At 37.1% G+C, this 21,570-nt stretch overlaps 1 protein-coding gene across 1 annotated transcript in view; it reads left to right on the top strand.

Annotated features, from left to right (window-relative positions):
- ITPR2 (inositol 1,4,5-trisphosphate receptor, type 2) overlaps window positions 1-21,570 on the top strand; it is a 707,773-nt gene that overhangs the window by 560,780 nt on the left and 125,423 nt on the right. The window contains exon 44 of the mRNA XM_006866982.1: window positions 19,798-19,905. Coding sequence (XP_006867044.1) covers window positions 19,798-19,905 — 108 coding nt within the window. The remainder of the gene's footprint in view (window positions 1-19,797; window positions 19,906-21,570) is intronic.

Raw genomic sequence — 21,570 nt, 5'->3', positions numbered from 1 at the left:
GAGTGCTGGGTTTGAACCACTGACCTTATAGTTAGTATCTCCATGCTTATCCTACAGCCCCACATCACAAAATCCTTCAATACTGCAATCTTTAGTTTTTTCATCATGAGAAATGCTGAATGTGTACTTACCTTGTGTTTTTTTAACTCTAGGTCTTTGCAAATTTCATTATAACATTTGAATTTGTATACTCAAGTTGCCTTTTCAACTTTTCTGTTGAGCTTTTTTTACTTCCTCATTTCTTCCAGTTGCTGTAGCTTCTCTGCATTCAAGAGCAAGTTTCACAGTCTCCTGACATCCATTTTGATCTTTCTTTCTTTTTAATGATCTTTTGCTTTCTTCTGTGTGATGTTCTTGATACCATGCCACAACTCTTCTGGTTTTCAATCATTAGTGTCTAATGAATCAAATCTATCCTTGAGATGGTCTCTAAGTTCAGGTGGGATATATTTATGGTCATATCTTGGCTCTTGTGGACTTGTTTTAAATTTCCTCACCTTTGACCTGAATTTGAAACTGAGCAATTGGTGGTTTCCTCCAAAGTCGGCCCCTCGCCATGTTTTGGCTAATGATATTGAGGTATTCTAGCCTTTCTTCCCACATATGTACTCAGTTTAATACCTGAGTATTTCATCTGGTGATGTTTAAAAATGGTATTTGCAATGAAGAAGTTATTGGTCTTGCAAAATTCTATCATATGATCTCCAGCATTATTTCTATCTCCAAGGCCACATTTTCCAACTGTTGGTACTCCCTCTTAGTTTCAAACTTTCACATGTCAATCACCAGTAATTATCAATTCCTCTTGATTGTGTGCTTGATCAATTTCAGACTGAAGAAGTTTGTGGAATTCAATTTCATATCACTAGCTTTAGTGTTTGGTGCATAAATTTCAATAATAGTGGTAATAATTAGCCTTCCTCTAAGTGCATGGATATTATCCTATCACAGACAGCATTGGATTTCACGATAGGTACTAAAATACTCTTTTTGACAATGAATGTAATGCCATTCCTTTTCAATTTGTCATTCCCAGTATAGTAAACTGTGAGATTGTCTGATTCAAAATGGCCAACATCAGTCCATTTCAACTCACTAGTGCCTACGATATCAATCCTTATGCATTCCATTTCAGTTTTGACAATATCCAATTTTATTAGATTCAGACCTCACATATTCCACATTTCAGATATTAATGGATGTTTGCAGCTGTTTTTCCCCCATTTTCATATGTGCCTCATCAGCAAATGAAGGTCTCCAAAGGTTTGCGCCATTCACATCATTAAGGTCAATTCTACTTTGAGGAGGCAGCTCTTCCTCAGTTGTATTTTGAGTGCCTTCTGATCTGAGGGACTCATCTGGCACTATACCTGACAATGTTTCATTGCTATTCATAAACTGTTCAGTGGTTTATCATTCAGGAATAGTCTATCTCCCTTTCTTCCTAGTCTGTCTTAGTCTGGATGTTCAGCCGAAACCTGTCCAACATGAGTGACCTTGCTGGTATTTATTACAAGCCACCACAGTGTGACAAACTGGCAGATAAATAGTGGAAATGAACCTTAGAGAAGAGAATGATTTACTCAGGGTTATAAGGTTATCAAGTAGCATGAGTCCAGGTCTGTGCAGAGCCAATCTGCTAACCAACATGGTACCCAACTCTCTAGCTTCTTCTGTCTTTATTCCTCCCCTTGCACATTCCAGAGCCACCTGGTTCAAAGCCACCAACATGTATCACTTGGATGATCACAATAGCCTTTCAGCCATTCTCCCTGCTTCCGTTTGTCTTTGTTGTACTTAGTCTCATCTCTAACATTGAATGCAGCCACAGTGAAACCTGGAAAACAGTGCAAATTATGTCACCTTTCTGCTTAAAACTTTCTGATATTCCATTTCTGAACAAAAATCATATACCTTGACATTGATTTCTAAAACTTCCCAGTGTGGCCTTGGCCCTCTACTTCCATCTACCCAACTCTGGATTTATGGCTTCTCTCCTTCCTTACTGAAGCTATACTGGCTGTACCTTAAAGCCCAAAACCGTAGCCCTTTTTTTTTTTAAATGTCTTTGAGCTTTCTATTTCTTCTGCCTTTAAGGTTTCTAGTAAAATGCTCTGTGATTCTTTGGTTTTAAATGGCAGCCTCCATTCCCTGGTACTCATTACTCCCAATCTTTGCTTTCTATTTCCCTTAGCACTTTCACATTTTGATTGAATGTATATATAGATATATATATATAGTTTTGAACGATATATATATATCACCCACCACCAGAAAGTAGAAGTCCTGGTGTGGCGCTGGAGGATAACCGCTGGACTGCTAACTGCAAGGTTGGCAGTTCAAACCACCAATCTATTTTCAGAAACCCTATACAGGGTTGCTATGAGTCAGAACCGACTTGAGGGCACTAACAACAACCAAAAAGTAAGCTCCTGAGGGAAGGCACTCTTGTCTATTTTTGTTCACTATTATAACCTCAGTGGCTAGAGAATTAGTTGTCACACACCAGGCGGCTTATTAAATATTTTTGGTAAAGCGTAAGTGACTTTTTTGTTATACTGCATATTATACAAGGAGCTTCAAAAAGCTTGTGGAGAAATGGAATTAAAGATGCTGGAACTTTCCCAGAAACTCTTTGTATCCCCCTTGTATTTACCTCATGATTGCTTAAGATATAAAGAGGTTTTTGTGCTTTGTTTTGTTTTGCATTGTGTTGGAAAAAGCAGGTCTTTTGCTATACTAAATTGCATTATACCCACCAGCTGCTCCCTGGAAACCCTTTACTGTGGAGTGTGTTTCAACTCATAGCGACTATGTATAGGTTTCTACAACCTTGCATTTAGCAGTCCAGTGCTTATCCTACAGCTGTACCATAACTCTGGAAAGTGTTGTATGACAATATTAATCTTAATGTTGCATGGTGTCATATGTTCATGACCTCATCATAAAATACCAAAAGAAGCAAAAAATGAAACAAATCACTTTGTACCTAACAGCTATATGTTTATGTTTAGTTACCTATATCTTTAAATTCTCCTCTTTACCAGGTAACTATTTACATTTGTTTTTAAAAAGCACAAATTTGTTTTTTTTTAAATGAATGTGTCCAATTTTTGTTTTGTTTTCTCTAGTCCTCCCTTTTCTTTGCATGGCTTTACTTTATTTTTTTTCATTTGAACCGGGGTAATTTAACTTCTGAATGACTAGATAACATGTAAAAGGGTGTTGCATGTCACGAACAAGTAACACAATACATTTGTGCAAACTCCCTATCTCCTTTCAGTTTGATTTCAATTGATTTGAATCCTTTCTTAGACTCAAATTCACCTTAGCACCTCATTTCCTCCTTTATTCGATTTGCCTTTGAAATGCAGAAGTTCGTTTGCACAGTGATTCTCTCACTTTTAAGAACCACAGTATCTTGATAAAATCTGCCTCCCCCCTTTTTTAGCAACTGTACATTAGCCACATAAGGATAGAGACAGTAATGGCATGATATTTCTCTAATTATAACTCAAAAATAGAAAGCTGAGGAAACTTGAAGTTGACATATTTTCAAGAAATTGAACATAAAGTTCCTGAAAATCATCTCCTTCTTAGTGCTTCCTCTCTAGTCCCCATATTCCACCCCTGATTTTACATCTGGCTAATTTGTGTGCTTCAGATGGAATTCCTGAGCACCTTGGCAGAGTGAGAGCTGCTGTGGAACTCATCATTATAATTCCAACCCTTTAATTAACACACATTAAAATGGCTATGTCAAGACTATGAGCGACAAAAAAGCAATTGACTCATTCTTAGAACAGGTATATGATACAGTTGAGTAGAATAGTGATACTGGGCTCTTCACTAAGCCTTGTTAGTTCAGGAATTTAAGGAGCATTAGAGCATGGATCCTACAGTAATTCTCTTTGATGTGTTAAGGTTTTTGTTGTTGTTGTTAAGTGCTGTAGAGTAGGTTTCAGCTCATAGTGACCCTATATAGGGTTTCTGAGGAGTGGCTGGTGTGGTTCAAATGAACATTATGGTTGAGTGCTTCTCCTACAGTGCACACCGGGATAGGTATTATTATTTCACAGCTTGGTAAATTAAACATAAAAAGAGCAAGTGATTTTTATGTGCTCACATGAAAAGTTAGTGACAGAACCAGAAATAATTCCTCAGTATGGATAATAAACCCACTTGTTCCAGCAATTATTTTGGGAGCAATGGCTCTCTAAGTTTCCCCAGTCCACCACAAGGACTGTTTTAATAGGATCAAACTGATTCTGACTCTAAAGGACAGAGTAGCACTGAGGAAGCAGGCTGTCATATCTTTCTCCTGTGCTAGTTGGGCCAAATGCCTCAAAAAAGATGACTGTCTTCACATCGTGGTGCTTATTCTAAACAAAAAGGTCGCCAGAAGCAATGAAAGAGTCATTATGCTTTTAAAGGGATAAATAAGGCTACAATTTCTATTTTCATTACTTTTTAAATTAATTGGTTTATTTCAGAAATAGGAATGAAATTTTTTTTTATATTTATGAGTAGTACTGTAATTCAATCAACATTTTCTAAAACTCATCCTCTTTAGAAAAATTAAATTAAACACATGTAATGTAATGGTTATGAGTCAGGCTGTCACCTGAAGGTCAGTAGTATAAAACTACCAGCCATCCCATGAGAGAAAGATGAGATTTCTGCACCTGTAAAGATTTACAGCCATGGAAACCCTATGCAGGGTTGCTATGAGTCGGAAAAATTGAGCTGACAGAAATATTATTGTTGTTAAGTGCTATCAAGTGGGTTTTAACTTATAGTGACCCTGTATAGGATTTCCTGTACAGGAAGTTTCCGAGGAGTGGCTGGTGAACTTGAACCACCTACCTTGCAGTTCAAACCGACCTTGTAATCCAGTGCATTGACCCACAGCACCACAAAGCAGTCTGTATCGTTCATCCATCTAGTCCCACATTCATCCTTTCATTCAACAAGTATTTATTAGGCAGCATTTCCATGCCAGACACTGTTCTGAATACACAGGATTCAACAGTGAACAAAACAAAATCCTGTCCTCTTGGAACTCACATTCTAGGTGAGGGAGACACACAAAAAATTCAAACAAATAATATTTCACACTCATCTATCATCTTCTGACATATCATGGAGGAGGACCCTTGTGTTCAGCTAGTGTTTTCCAGATCACATTTGAAAAATCCTTAGAGAGGAGATACAGATATTAAACATGGGAAATATGGGGCAAATTTATTTCTGGATGCTTGAAGAAGCAACTTGAAGTGGTATTATCCTCTCATCTCTAGATCTGAAGAAAACACATTACTTCCTTTGTGAGAATGATGAGACTCAAAAAGAAATAGTGTCTGGAAAGATGCCTGTTTTATCTGTTCTATAGAGTAAAAGCAAAAACACCGTTCTGGGGTTTCCCATGCACCAATTGCTACCTTTTTCTTATTTTCCTGAATTTTAACAACCCAATTAAACATTGACAAATTACTTAAAATAGAATTAGCTTATTTTCTTGCTTCCCTATACCGAAGTATCTTACCTATTTTGAATAAAACTCTGAGCCAATTATAAATTTAGAATATTTTAGTGAAATACTGGTTTCACATAAGGTGACCTATATACTGTTTTTTAATGTCATTTTATTGTTTCAGAAAATATCAATGTATATTCTTAAATTTATATCAGAAGCACTTAAGCATTTTACTTCATTAACATTTGCATGGCGAAATATAAGTGGCAGATATTTTTGCTTAAAATTCTTTGTATACTCCTAAAATTTGTAGTTTCTGAAAGTGTTGGAGTCAGAAATACTTGCACCTGTTTTAATTGAAGACATGGAACTAAAGAATAAATTTGTTTATTCATAGGGAAAAAGTTAATATTAGAAGATACTTTTACTCATCTACTCTTTTCACAAAAGTAAACTACCTTCTTGTGTTATTGTTTATTATTAAGTGTCCTTAAGAATTTGTTCCAACACATAGTGACCTTGTAAAAACTTTTCAGAGTGACTTGTGGGTTTGAACTGCTAACCTTTCAGTTAACAGTAAAGTGTTTATCCTATAGTGCCATACCCTTAAACATTTAAAAATTTAAAAACGGATTTCAGTAAAATGTTTTTAAAAGAGCAAAGTGGGCTCATAAATTAGAATTTATGAGAGTGACAGCTAACCACTTAAAAAATTAAATTGCATACTTTTTATATGTGTGATCCTAATTCCAATTTTAAAATTGCTCAGTAAATTATTTACTGCTATTAAGAGCATCTTATTCAGTCATATAGGGTTAGTGTGAGTCAGAATTGACATCAGACAACAACAAAATTATGAGTCTATATTTTTCTTACAATTATTAATGGAAAATCTTTAAACATAGTTGCTTCTTCAGTAGATGGACTTAACAAAACATGATAAAAATATGAAACAGAACTTTAAATACTTGAAAACAAATTCGACTGGACTCTAAGATTATTGCCCTGAGATTTTCTTCATATCTTGAACTGAGGTCTTTTTGTAGGTAAAATTGGTTCAAATTTTAAAAATAAATAAATAAACATCACCTCCATAAGATCATATGATCAGCAGTTCCTTGAAAACAAAGAGGGCAGGGAAACTAAATCAATGGGACAACCAGAATATAAATAATGAGTATGTTAATGCATTGGAAAGAATGTAACCAGTGTCATTGAGCAAAGTGTGTAGAAATTGTTCAATTGGAACCTAAACTACTGTATAAACCTAACAGAAAACTCCCTCACCCAAAGTTGCTCTTCATATGTTTAGATTGTCTTAAAAAAGGTAAGGTGGGCTTTATGTCAAGAATACAGTTACTAGTGATATTAATATTTACTATTCATTAGAAAAAAGAGCCCTGGTGGTACAGTGGTTAAAGTGCTTGGCTGCTCATGGCAAAGTCTCCTGTTTGAACCTACCAACTGCTTTGTGGGAAAAAGTATAGTAGTCTGTTTCCATAAAGATTACAGCCTTGGAAACCCTAGGAGAAATTCTACTCTGCTGTAGGGTTGCTAAGAGTTGGAATTGACTCTTCAATACATAACAACAATTTATTAAGACCAGCAAAAAGTTGCTATCGAGTTCATTCTTACTCATGGCAACCTCATATGTGTCAAAGTATAACTTTGCGCCATACGGGTTCCAGTGGCTGATTTTTCAGAAGTAGATCACTAATCATTTCATCAGTGGCACCTCTGGGTGGTCACAAACCTCAGCTTTTCAGTTTGAAACACAGTACAGGTACTCTATACTTACTAGGACAGTGGTTCTGAAGCATTAGTAGACATCTAAGTGACTCAGATTACTGGGTCCCACCTCTAGAGTTACTGATTTAGTAGGTCTAAAATGGGGCCTGAGAATCTGTATTTCTAACAAGTTTCCAGATGTTCCTAATACTGGCTGAGAAACCATATTTTGAGACCCATTCTATTAGGATGAATGTTAGCAATCAGAAGGAAAGCTCATTTCTTCATCATAACAGTTTGTCATGCTTACAATCATACTACAAAAATAAAACCATAGCGTAAAATAATGAATGGACGTCTAGATTATTTGAAAATCAGGAACTGTATTATTTTCTTTAATCTGGCTAATTTCTTGTCACTTCATAGATATATCTTTGTCTCTGTTTCACTGCCATTAAAATGGAAATAGTGACCTCATCTCTAAGAACCATAAAGGATTTAGTTATTAGAGAAATACAACAATGCTTTTTAAACTTCTTGGATAAAGATGCTAGTGTATAGAATAATGCTGGTGTCCTGGGGTCTCTGTTTCAATCCTGCTAAGGACAGGGACGAGTCCCATACTTCTCTTTTCTTGGGTGGGTGACTGTGGCAGGGGTGAGAGAAACCAGTCCTGAGTTACAATGACACGCCTGCCTTTGGATCTGTGACCCTTATGCCTGCAGGTCCATGAATCCTCCAGCTGTCTTCATAGCACATGAGTTTGTGCTGTTCCTCTTCCCAGGTTCGGCAGACCATATTTCTCTCTATGCTCTTTTCTCTTTCCCATCTTTTCCCATACTTTCCTCTTTGCCTCCCTTTCCTCATGACTTTCTCTTTTGATTTTTAATATCCTGTTTGGAAGCTCAGAAAAATGACCACTGTTGGTTTGTTTTCCTTCTTCCTTTTCAGTTACAGTCCTAATTCTGCTTGAGACAGTATAGATAACTGGGCTTGACTAGTGGGCAAAGAAGTCTAGGAGAGGGGGGAATAGGACAATATTTTACGAATGTCTGAGATTTGTTACTTTATCCAGCTAGTCCTTTGAGTTCTATCCGTTGGTGGGGAAATCAATAATCTCATCTGTTTCTCATTGCCTGTTTCTCTTCCCCATTTCTTCTCCACCTGTTTACCCACTTACCCACTTGAACCCTTTAATGTTCTCACCCCTTTTCTTCTTTGAGAAACTCCATCATTTCCTCCGTGGGAAAAGGATCCATGCTTACTGTCATCAGGTGTCTTGGAACTGTTTAATCTTAGACTTATACTGGGCACTAATGCAGTCTCCCATTGCCAAGATCCTAATGATTCTGAAGTGGAGACAGTGTACTCAGACCTAGGGATGGAATTTCACTTTACTAGAAATGCCTGCTCCTGATTTCCTCCTAAAATACTCCAGTGTAAACACTGTTGCCTTGATGGATGCTTTTTTGTGACTGTGCAGTCCAGTCTACTCTCCAGTCAGCCTGTGCTATTTAGCATAGCTGAAGCACCCCATCCCACCCCCCAAGCCTGGGAGCTTTCTGCCCTCCTGACTTTGTTCTCGCAGATCCCTCACTCCAAGCAGAATGGCTTTCTTATCTCTTCCTCTTCTTCCCCCTCTCTACCTATGGACATTTTATTCACTCTGTAAAACCTTTATCAGGTGCATTTCTTACAAGATTCCTTTCCTGATCCTACCAACCAAATGCCATTCCTTGTAATTCTGTCCTTATTTTCGTTTGTATTAATCATAATTTCTAGATTCATCTAAAAGTATCCAACTAAGTTGTTTGAAGGAGGAAAATAAGCCTTTCACATCTCAAAAGTTCCACAGCAGTTAAATGTGCTTTGCATATTGGTGTTGGTGTTGGTGTGACTTCTGGTGGGTTTCAACTCATAGTGACCCTGTGTAGGGCTTCAGAGGAGCAGAAAGCCTCATCTTCCTCCCCTGGGTGACTGGCAGATTTGAACTACTGACATTGCAGTTAGCAGTCTAGCTCGTAATCTACTATGCTACCAGGGCTCCTTGTGTGTTGCATATAAAGATCATAAAATAAGAGAAAAAATATATGTTTAGGAAACACAATGGCTTCTGTATTTTAAGCATGTTGAACTTTATACTCTCTTCTGCTGATGTATTTCAAACAGGAGCAATATATGGTACAAAAGTATTGTATACTTATTAACCTAACCAACTAAAAGCAGTTATTCTGACTTCAGGTATAGGCTCACTTTGTAATCTTTGGCAAGTCAATGGCTTTGCCACAGTTTTACCAATTAATAAAAGTAGAACTTGCATGAAATAAAAATCCACAAATGAGACGTGCTGAAGAATAATTATTGTTGAATATCATTCAGGTGCACAGTTTCTGGATTTTTTTTCTTTTTACTTCCTATTCTTACTTGAACCAAAAATGAAATGAACATCAAGATCCCAATGATAAGAAGAGAAATGTGAAATGGTTTAATAAGGAATGTCAGTAAAAAATGGAAAAAACACAAAAAACAAAAAAAACTTTTAAGTCTGTCATCTTTATTCCCCAATCTTGGATGTTAAAAATTGTATGATGTTTCTCAATCCTCTGCTGTATTATGTATGTTTATGTATAAGGCTTGTGCTTTATGTATGTTTACATGTGTTTATTTCTGTTCGTATTTAATGTTGCATCTGTGTTCAACTAAATTGCCTATGTCATAATTCATAATGAGGTGCATGATTTTCCATTTTTTTTCAACACATAAAAAATTAATTCCCAACCCTTTTTGATAGTCTTCCCCATGAGGGGGGATATGTCTATTGTTTTATAAGGCTAACAATCCACCAATGCTTTTTATCCCTTCTCCTCTAATTGATACATCTATACCTGTCTATGAGTTGCATTGCATTTTGTTGTAAAACTTTACTGATACAGTAGGTGACACATTATCTCACACCTCATTATTTCTAATGTAACAATGAATGAATCATAGTTTTTATCAGTAAGATTTTTTTTGGCATCACATAGTAAGTAGGTATGCCAGATATAGACACCATGTCCTCACTGTGTATAAAACAATTGTGACTGTTTTGGCTAATGAATATTGTTTAGATTATAAGGAGCCCTGGTGGGACACTGAGTTAAGCACTGGGATGCTAAATATAAGGTCAGTGGTTCCAACCCACGAGCCACTCTGCAGGAGAAAGATGAGGCTATATGCTTCTGTAAAGATATACAGTCTCGGGAACCCTAGGGAACATTTCTACTCTGCTGGTTTGAGTTGGTAGTGGATGGGTTTACATGTATTTCTCAGATCCAGAAATTTCTTTCCTATGCTATTATTGCCTTTGAATTGTCAGTGTTGCTTCCCATGTTAGATCCTTTTTATTATTAATATTGATTATTGGTTGCTTTTTTTGGACCATGTTGTAGAGTTACACTAGCTAATATCAAGACCTATTGTGGTTGCTGTTAACAGTAAAATTAGAGTTAATAAAATAACTGTTCTTGAGTAGTATGTTCATTAACTGTTTTTTTTCCCCAAAAAATTAAGATTTAATTTAGATTTTTTTATGGACAAAATGTGTCATACTTGTCCAGAAACTTACTGAGTGTTTTCACCTTTGGTTTTCAAAATGCACAGTAATAAATGGTGCTTAGCGTAGTGGTTACGACTCGGGCTGCGAACCGCAAGGTCAGCAGTTCGAAACTACCAGCTGCTCCGCGGGAGAAAGATGAGGCTTTCTACTCCCGTAAAGATTTACACCCTCGGAAACCCTGTACAGGGTCACTATGAGTCGGTTCCGACTCCACGGCACATAACAACAACAAGGGTTGCTATGGATGTTTACCTCCATGTATAGCTTGTAATGGTATGTGGTAGGGTATTCTAGACAAAATGTCACTGAAGTAAAGACTCTACCACTAAGAAAATTGGGTATCTTTGGTTGGCAGTGCTGTCATGCTATAGACTACTTTTAATAAAAATATATATTGTTGTTTTGTTGTTGTTAGTGCCGTCGAGTCAGTTTCGACCCATAGCGACCCTGTACAGGGTTTCCGAGGGTGTAAATCTTTACAGGAGTAGAAAGCCTGATCCTTCTCCCACGGAGCAGCTGGTAGTTTCGAACCGCTGACCTTAAGGTTCGCAGCCCGATTCGTAACCACTACGTTACCAGAGCTCCTTATATATGATAGTAAATCTTTAAAACACTGTTTCACATAATGTAAATCATATCTGGAAAGTTGTATTGTGCTTAAACCGTAAATTTGAACCAAAAAAGCTCTAAATTGATACCAGCCATTTTTGCAAATTTCAGACTCATTGAAATATTCCTTAATCTTTTGTATTCCATATATATGAGGGGGCTTCAGAAAGGTCCTGGGAAACATTCATTGTCTTTTAATTCAATTATTCCATGAACTTTTTCATTTCCCCTTGCTGTCCTTGCTTTATTGATTCAACATTTATTGAGTGTCAAGTTCCTGCCTCCAAATAGCTTAAATCTAGTGAAGAGATGTAAATACATAAATAATTGAAATAGGAAAATATATTAAAATGTTATTTCTGAAAAAATAGGGATTGTGCCATCATTTAATGCCTATACAGGGTTGCTGTGAATTGGAACTGACTCCATGGCACTCAACAACAACAACAACATCTAATCATAATTCCTCTTTTATGAAGGAAGAAACAGATAATTGTTAAGAGTTAAGAGCTCTTATCACATAAGCACATAATGAATAAGTCATTAATTAGCCCATTTCTTCATTGATTCAAAAATATTTATTGAGTCTATTTTATGTGTCAAGTGGTATTCTTGCCTTAAGGACACAGAGATGAATTAGACCAGGCCCTTTTCCTTGAGGATTTTACAACCCATTGGAGAGAAATAATAGTTACTAGGCTATTAAGGATTCCTGGTGTGGCTCTGTAGGATCAGCACTTGACTGGGAACCACAAGGTCGGTGGTTCAAACCCACCAGCTGCTCCTCAGTAACACTGTACAGAGTGGCACTTAGCAACAACTACAACAACTAAATACAATAGTTATTTAAGGAACCCTGGTAGCATAGAAAGGTAAGAGTTGAGCTGATAACCTCAAGGTCAGCAGTTTGATTTACCAACTACCGCTCCATGAGACAAAGATACGGCTTTCTGCTCCCATAAAGATTTGCAGCCTCAGAGCCTCATTTTTCTCCCGTGGAGTGACTGGTAGATTTGAACTGCTGACCTTGTGGTTAGCAGACCAACTTGTAATTTACTCTGCTACCAGGTCTCCTACCACCAAGATACAATCTGATAAGTTTCACTCTATAGGGATGTCCAGGGTGTAATGTAAACACAGACCAAGGAAGAGCAAACCAGGTTGTACACCCCTCTGTTCCAGAGAATAGAAAGGAAGTCCAATTAGAGAAAATATTTCATCTAATTTTATGTTTTAAATGTATATTTTAAATTTTCCAGGGTGTGCATAGATTACTAACTTACAAAAGACAGTGTCATTTTAAAACTTTGAGCATATCAGTGGAGGTTTATATATTTTATTTTTAAAAAGTGCCACTTAGAGTACTGGTTACTTTTAATAATACAATGCACATCATTAAGACTACAGGGAAGGGAGAGTGAAATATTACTAGTAAGCAAATCTATGAAATAAAAGCTACTTGTATGGATTCCATTATTAATTATTGGTGTTGTTGTTATTAACTGCCATCAAGTCAGGTCCAACTTATAGCAACCCTGCGTAGGGTTTCCAAGGAGCCGCTGGCAAGTTTTAACTTTTTAAGCCGACCTTGTGGTTCAAACCGACCTTATGGTCCAGTTCTTTATCCCCCAGTGCAACCCTGGGATGTAATTATTGCATCATATTAAAGAGCAGTATTAACTTCTTAAAATAATCATAGCAAATTTTGACACTATAAAGTGACTAAGAAAGTAAAAGCTTTTTAAAAAACTTTTTATTATGAATTGAGTGAAGGTTTGCCGAGCAGATCATCAGTTTTACATTTAACAAATCCTACTTCATTTCATTTCAATGATTTCAGTCCCTCTCAGTGCAACAGCATTTTTCCCACTTGCCCCCTGGGATTCTGGTTTCCACTCCTCCTCCTTTCCCAACCCTTCTGAAATTTGTCCTTATGTAAATGCTGCCCTTACAATCTTGAATGAGTGACCATTCTATGGTGTCCGTAGCTCACTAATGTTGTTGTCACCCCGATATACCTATTTTCTGTTTGACTGAACATTGAGCCACGAGAGTGAGTTCAGTTCTAGACATGAAGCACTTCAACTATAGATGTATGGTCACACCTACAATCTGATTATTACTAATCACTCCACCCTGCACCTGCCAGTAATCTCTTATGTACTAAATTGTTCTCCTCTCATCTAGTCAAGATGTTGCTGGTGTCAGTGTTTCCACTCTCTCAAAATCAAACAAATACAATGTTGGATCCCCCATGTCAAATGAAACCTGTCTTTATCCCACCCTACTGTCTAGATATCATCTTTTTTCTTGGCTCTCTACAGCAGTATTACTCAAATGTGTTCTCTCTACTCACTCTCATTGATTGTGCTTACTCTCCACCCACTCTAACTACTCAGCTCTTGATCACTCACCTGACATTGCTTCGGTCAAGTTACCAGAGTCTTCTAAATTGCTAAAACCAATGACAGTTCCCCAGTCCTCATTTGATTTGACTTACCAGCAACATTTGACACGCAGATGATCACTTTCTCTGCCTTGAAACCCTTTCTTCACTTTGCTGCCAGAGCAGCTGACTTGACTAGTTTTGTTCCTACCATACTGGCTCAACTTTCTCAGCCTTTAGTGATGTTTCTCAATTTTCTAACTTTGGATGCAGTTCCTGAGACCTTTTTTCTTTATCTAAGCTCATGAGGAGCTCTGGTAGTGTAGTGGTTATGAATCGGGCTGCTAACCTCAGGGTCAGTAGTTCAAAACTACCAGCTGTTCCTTGGGAGAAAGATGAGCCTTTCTGCTCCCCTAAAGATTTACAGCCTCGGGACAGGGTCTCTCTGAGTCAGAACCAACTCCATGGCACATAACAACAACAAGCTCACTAGAGCCGTATGAAGGCTCATTATTTTAAATATTATCATTCTTATGAATCCCCTGCCCCCAATATATGAGATCTTCAGAAAGTTCATGGAATTACAAGTTAATGGAATTTTTTCGCAAATGTTTTGAAATCCCCTTATTTAACTCTAGTCCAGATCTCTGCCCAGAAATTCAACAACCTGTTCCATGTCTTCTTTTAGATACCTATATAACATCTAAGGAGCCCTACTAGCACATCGGTTAAATCACTTAGCTGCTAACCAAAAGGTTAATTATTCAAACCTACCAGTTTCTGCATGGTAGAAAGATGTGGCAGTCTGCTTTATGTAAAAATTACAGCCTTGGAAACCCTAAAGAAAAGCTCTCCTCTGTCCTATAGAGTCCCTATGAGTGGGATGTGTACTCAACATTTAAAGCTTCATGTGTCCAAAACCAGAGTCCTGATTTTCTCCTCCTAAATATGCTTCCCTGGTGTTTTCATCAATAAGTGCTGTTTCTAAACATTTAGTTGCACAAGCCAAGAATCTCTGCATCATTGTTAATGCCTATTTTTCTCTCGTGATCCAGATTTTACCAGTCAACCAACCATGTCAGCTTTACCTTCCTACAAAAACTAGCTACTTTTTAGCCACTTTAAAAACATGCTAAAGGTCAGCCTTTGAAACTCATTTAGATTTCTAGAAAAACCTACAAGTTATGCCAAGTTTTATGACTGCGGTTTAAATAAAAATGTGTACAATTGACAATACCAGTGGAATGAATATTTAATTTACCAAATTACTACTTAAAAGGGTAATATTCATTTGGTTACAGTAAGTCCCTAGGCTACAGATGTCTGATTTACTGACAATGCTAACTTGCCCTTTGATGTTATGTAAATTTTCTCTCACTTTGAACCTGTAAAACCAATCCCTACTAATAACAAATTCTTCATCATAATCACCTTCATTTTCTGCATGTGCAGCTGTTAAATCTTTGAAAAGGCCTCAAACCTTTTCTTGCACTAAAGTAAGAACTTTAGGTACTTGTTCCAGCTTACTTACAAATTCTGTTTAAAGACTCTTAAGAACAGTTCTGGAGATTCCTTGTACATAGGTTCTAGATTATTATTTAAAATTTATCTTCATTCTTTAGAATCACAATTTGTATTAAGACTTCATGAATAATAGGAACACTTATTTATATTGCTCTATGAATTTGCATGATGGTGTTGATGAAGACTATTGAATATACCTAGGACTACCAGAAAGACAAAGGAGCTCTGATAGCATAATGGTTACGAATTGGGCTGCGAACCTTAAGGTTAGCAGTTCGATACTACCAGCTGTTACGCGGGAGAAAGATGAGGCTTTCTGCTCTCATAAAGATTTACAGCCTCAGAAACCCTGTACTACAGGGTCGCTATGAGTCAGAACTGATTACACAGCACACAACAATAACAACAACAACCAGAAAGACAAACAACTGTATCTTAGAAGAAGTACAGCCAGAATATTCCCTAGAAATGAGGATGGTAGGACTTTGTCTCATGTACTTTGGACATGTTATCAGAAAGGACAAGTCCCTGGGAAAGGAAATCATGCTTAGTAAAGTAGAAAGTCAGCAAAAAAACAACAGAAAGACCCTCAAAAAAGATGGATTGAGTTGCCCCAATGGACTCAAACATAACAATTGTGAGGATGCTGCAGGACAGAGTAATGTTTTGATCTATTGTACATAGGGTTGCTGTGAGGCAGAACCAACTTTATCAACAACATAATGTTGATAAGAATGACTGATTCTAGAACCACACTGCTGAGTTCAATACTGGCTCTAATGTGTCCTAGCTACATTAATGTGAACAAGTCCCCTAATCGCTTTATGCCTAAATTTCCTCCAATGTAAAATGAGAATAATTGAGTGCCTAGCCGAGAATTTCTTGGGTATCAAATGAGACCACATGCTTAAAGCACTTAGGAAGTGCCTGGCAGAGTAAAAAGTGGGCACTGTTCTAGGAATAAAATAATTATATGGCAGAGTCAGTGTTATCACCAGCTCTCAGGGAATTTGAACATAAATAGAATTAGAATAGTGGAAAGGTTAATACCATTACAAGATTCCCAGAATTCTTTAAGACAACCAGAAAAGAGACATCTCAAGGCAGCGCATATCAATTTTCTACTAAGTGAGAGAATTCACCACCAAATACCATAGACCATAAAATGACAGAAAAAGATCACTCCTACCATTCAAACTATTTGTGCTTGTAGCCGAGCTACAAGCCACAAATGCACCATTTCACCATAAATTATTTTAAACTATTCAAACTATTCTTAAATAATTTTAAATAATTTATGGTGAATTTTTGGTTTTTAAGTGCCCACTTTCAATTACAATGAAACGAAGTTCTATACCTGTGAAGCCCCAATTTTGACATATGCGTATGCAGAAATGGAGGACTTTCCTACAAACTAGTCATGTCATAAGGGAAACCCTTCTGCAGTATGTTGTTGTTATTGTTGAGTGTTGTCAGGTCGGGTCTGATCCATAGTGACCCTGTATAGGATTTCCGAGCAGTGTCTGGTGAGCTTGAATTGCTGACCTTGTGGTACAATCCGACTTTGCAGTCCAGTACATTAACCCGCAGCACCACACCAGGAGTACTTCTGAAGTATGTTATTGTTGTTAAGTGCCGTTAAGGAGGTTCCGACACATAGCGACCCTATTTGGAGTTTTCAGGTAGCAGCTACTGAGCTTGAACTGCTAACCTTGCAATTCTAGCCAACTGTACAGTCCTGCACATTAATCCACAGCACCACTCTAGGACTCCTTCTGAAGTATGTTGTTGTTAAGTGCCATCAAGTTGGTTCCGACCCATAACGACCCTGTATAGGGTTTCTGAGGAATGGCTGGTGAGCTTGAACCACCGACCTTGCAGTTCAAATGGCTTTGCAGTTTGGTGCATTTATCCACAGCGCCACACCAGGATTCCCTTCTGAAATATAGCTACCTATTTAAATGTACCTAGGGAGCTCTGGTAGTGTAGTGGTTACGAATCGGGCTGTGAACCTTGTCAGCGGTTCGAAACTACCAGCCGCTCCGTGGGAGTAAGATGAGGCTTTCTACTCCAGTAAGGATTTACACCCTCGGAAACCCTGTACAGGGTCGCTATGGGTCGGAACCGACTCGACGACACTTAACAACAACAACAAGGGAGCTACCATTTATATTGGTACTGCTACACCCTAAGATACCATATTATTGTTAATGTTTTTTAAATATGTTGTAAGCAGTTTAAATTTATTACAGGGAGTGTCATTGATGTATTTTACATTACTGAAGGTACAGGAGAGTGAGTCAAAAATTATCTACACTCTGGCTGTAGAATTTCTTTTAATCAACTTTTAGCAAAGACAAATGCATCACTTTTTTTAATGTAAGGAGCTCTGGTAGCATATTGGTTATGAATCAGGCTGCTAATCTCACAGTTAGCATCAGTTTTCCAGCTGAAGGTTGACTTTTGAACTTTTTCTTGGTCGGCAATTTAGGATTTTTGCATTCCATACTCTGCCATTTACTCTCAGGCTCATAGTGATGAATCCATGTCTCATCGTCAGTAAAAATTCGTTGTTTTTTTAAAATCATGAGTATATTTAATTTTGTAAGAAATCGACAAACTCTCTTCCAGAGTGGTTGTACGATTTTACATTATCATTACTGTTGTTAGGTGGTGTCCCATCAGTTCTGACTCATAGTAACCCTATGCACAACACAACAGAACACTATCAGGTCTGCACATTCCTCATAGCTGTTATGTTTGAGCCCAGTGCCAATCTGTCTTGTGGAAGTCTTCCTCTTTTTCACTGACCCTCCACTTTACCAAGCATGATGTCCTCCAGGGACTGGTCTCTCCTGATAATATGTCCTAAGTATGAGAGACGAAGTCTCACCATGCTGACTTCTAAGGAGCATTCTGGCTGTACTTCTTCCAACACAGATTCAATTTGATCTTCTGGCAGTCCACAGTACTTTCAATGTTCTTCTCCTACACCATAACTCAAATGCATCAATTCTTCTATGGTCTTCCTTATTCATTGTCGAACTTTCACACGCATGTGAATTGATTGAAAATACCATGGCTCGGGTCAGAAGCACCTTAGTCCTCAAACTGGGATCTTAAACACTATAAAGAAGTCTTGTGCAACAGGTTTACATAATACAATACATCCTTTGATTTCTTGACTGCTGCTTTCATGAGTATTGGTGGTTGATCCGAGCAAAATGGAAGTCTTTTACAACTTCAATCTTTTCTTCATTTATCATGATGTTATTTATTGGTCTAGTAGTGAGGATTTTTGTTTTCTTTACATCAAGGTGCAATCCATACTGAAGATTACAGTCTTTGTTCTTCATCAGGAAGTATTTTAACTCCTCTGCACTTCCAGCAGGCAAAGTTGTGTCATCTGCATATTACAGATTGTTAATAATGAGTCTTCCCCCAATCTTCTTCATATAATCCATCTTTTCAGATTATTTGCTCAGCATACAGAGTGAATAAGTAGAGTGAAAGAATACAAACCTGATACATTTCCTGATTTTATGTCACCGGTATCCCCTTGTTCTGCTTGAATTGTCTATGTACAGATTCCTTATGAGCCCAATCAATTGTTCTGGAATACCCATTCACAGTGTTTGCTTGTCATGATCCACACAGTCAAAAACCTTTGCGTAGTCAATAAAGCACAAGCAAACATCATCCTGGTATTCTCTGCTTTTAGCCAAGATCCAGACATTAGTGATAATGTCCCTAGTTCTACATCCTCTTCTGAATTCAGCTTGAGTTTCTGGCAGCTCCCTGTCAATGTATTGTTGCAACCATTTAAAATTATCTTCAGCAAAAGTTTACTTGCATGTGATATTAATGCTGTTGATTGATAATTTTGACACAGTAACAATTTTTTTTTAAAGAATCTTTCACCTGCCTTCAAGTATTGGTCCAGATTTTGTTTGCAAATGTTCAAACACTTATGCTTATGCTCTTCATTCTGGTAGCCATCTCACACAAACTTTTGAAACCCAAATCTGTTGTGGATTATTTCATAGGCAGAGCCATGGTTGATCCTCAAATGATTTACCACATAGTTCTATGTCACTTATCTATTCAACAGAATCATTTCACATGCACACTTAATGTTGTCATCAGCCGTGGATATGGATGAGTGTTTTAATAAAACAGGAGTGCAGATAATCTTTGACTCATACTCATACATTTAATAAAACATGAGATTCTACTATGTGTCTTCCCATGATAAAAGCATGTATATCAACAATTAAAATGTATGAATCATGTACTGATATCAGCTAATTCTTGGGGTTTCATTTTTTAATGCTTTTCAAATAGACTTATTTTCGTCAAATGCAATTAATATCCATTAACATCAGGACTGTGAATCTATGTGTACAAGTAATTTTAAACTATGGCCTTAGTAAATGGGGGAAAAAAAACCCTAAAACCTTTATCTTTTTCCTCTAGTTGGCCCGTCACAATAAACTACTACAGCAGATGCTCAAGCCAGGATCGGACCCAGATGAAGGAGATGAAGCCCTAAAGTATTATGCCAACCACACTGCACAGATTGAGGTAAGTATCTATTTCTTTGTTGAAAGGTAGATGCTATAAAAACATATGCTTACTTTCTACTTCCAATAGTTTTATCATGTTTTCAAAAAAATTTAAACAGAATTATTGATTTATACTGTAAAACTTTATCCTAAAAAATAAGCATGAGGTGATCTATGAAAAACTGGTGTGTACGTTTTATTCAACGTTTTGTTTTTTTTTTTTAACCAGAATTATAAGTAAATTTTTATTGCTATTGTTGTTTGGTTTGTTTTTGGTCACCGAGGCAATAATACAGAGTAGTTATGTTATGCTTAAGTGCTGTGGAGTTGTTTCTGACATATAGTGACCCTGTGTAGGGTTTTTGAGGAGTGACTGGTGAGTTTGAAGCACCAAACTTTCAGTTCAAACTGACCTTCCAGTCCAGTGCTTATTCTACTATACCACACCTAGACTTCAGTGATGTTTTAAAGACAGGATTATCATAGTAGGAGCTATCAGTCAAGAAGAGGCTTCATTAGAAATAAATATAAAAACTTACTAAAATAAATAGCTGTGATTCTTGAAAAAATATTCAAAAGTAAAGGAAACACAGAAGACATTAAGAGAGTTTTCAGATTCAATACAGTTTTCACAAGTTTCCATTTTCAGTACACTTCCACTGATTGCCAGCCCTCCATAATGTGACATGTAAGGACTTGTGGCGATACTGGAGCTCAGGGTCAACATGGATTGATCAGTATGTGTCCTGAGACCCATTTGGCCGCCATTTGCTAGTTATGATATCGTTTTGACATAAGTTTGCAGAGCTAATCAAGCAGGAGTGAGTAGAGTAGTTGATGCTTATCACTCCTAATGGATATACCTTCATTCTCACTGGTGGATATTTTTCGTTTTCAGCAAAGTATATGATGGACATCACTGCTGTTATCTCTTAGAATATATAGTCAGTGTGCTTTATTGTTTATTACTGCCAAACCTTTGGAATAATGAGCATTTTTACTTTGCCTCACGCAGTGGATCCTCTTACTGACATTGGTAAAAACTGATGCTAATTGACAAACATTATTCTTTAGTCCTAGGAGACTTGATCTAGTGGGACCCACGAACTGGTCCTATAGCAGAAACATAAGTTACTACATCAGGTGCTTAGGAACAAGGAATCTGGAAAAGTCAGAAAGCTGGAGAAATTGATAAACTGTGAAATCATGAAGTTCTTTTGGATGATCCCAGAAGTCACAGGACAAATCTAGGAGATCAAATGGGATCAGGAAGTAGAAGACAGAGGAATCAAGCAGGTCAGAGGGAGGGATTTGGGGGCTGTTGTTTGAGATTGTGATTTCAGCAGTGAGGAGAGATTTAGCTGTAAATAAATACACACATTCAATAAATATTCAGTGAGCATTTACTGACTATGAATTCACACATATAGAAGATACCTCTTGTGGTAAGTATATAAATTTAAGGCCAAGGAAATATAGAGAAATCTGTCATTAACTGCTTGGAGAATTTCAGGAACAATTTAATTTTAAGAATGTATTAAAGATTGAGTGTAGACGTGTCTTTTAACTACAGGTTAGGCAAAAGATTTCAGGCATAAGAAACTAAATGAAGGAAAGTTGTAAAAGAATATAGAGGGTTTAGGAGAAAAATAGCTTTTTTTTGAAAAAGCATCTGGTTACTGTT

This window comes from Chrysochloris asiatica, unplaced genomic scaffold (assembly GCF_000296735.1).
Source record: "Chrysochloris asiatica unplaced genomic scaffold, ChrAsi1.0 scaffold00098, whole genome shotgun sequence".
Taxonomy (NCBI): Eukaryota; Metazoa; Chordata; class Mammalia; order Afrosoricida; family Chrysochloridae; genus Chrysochloris; species Chrysochloris asiatica.
This window is presented reverse-complemented; position numbering and strand designations above follow the sequence as displayed.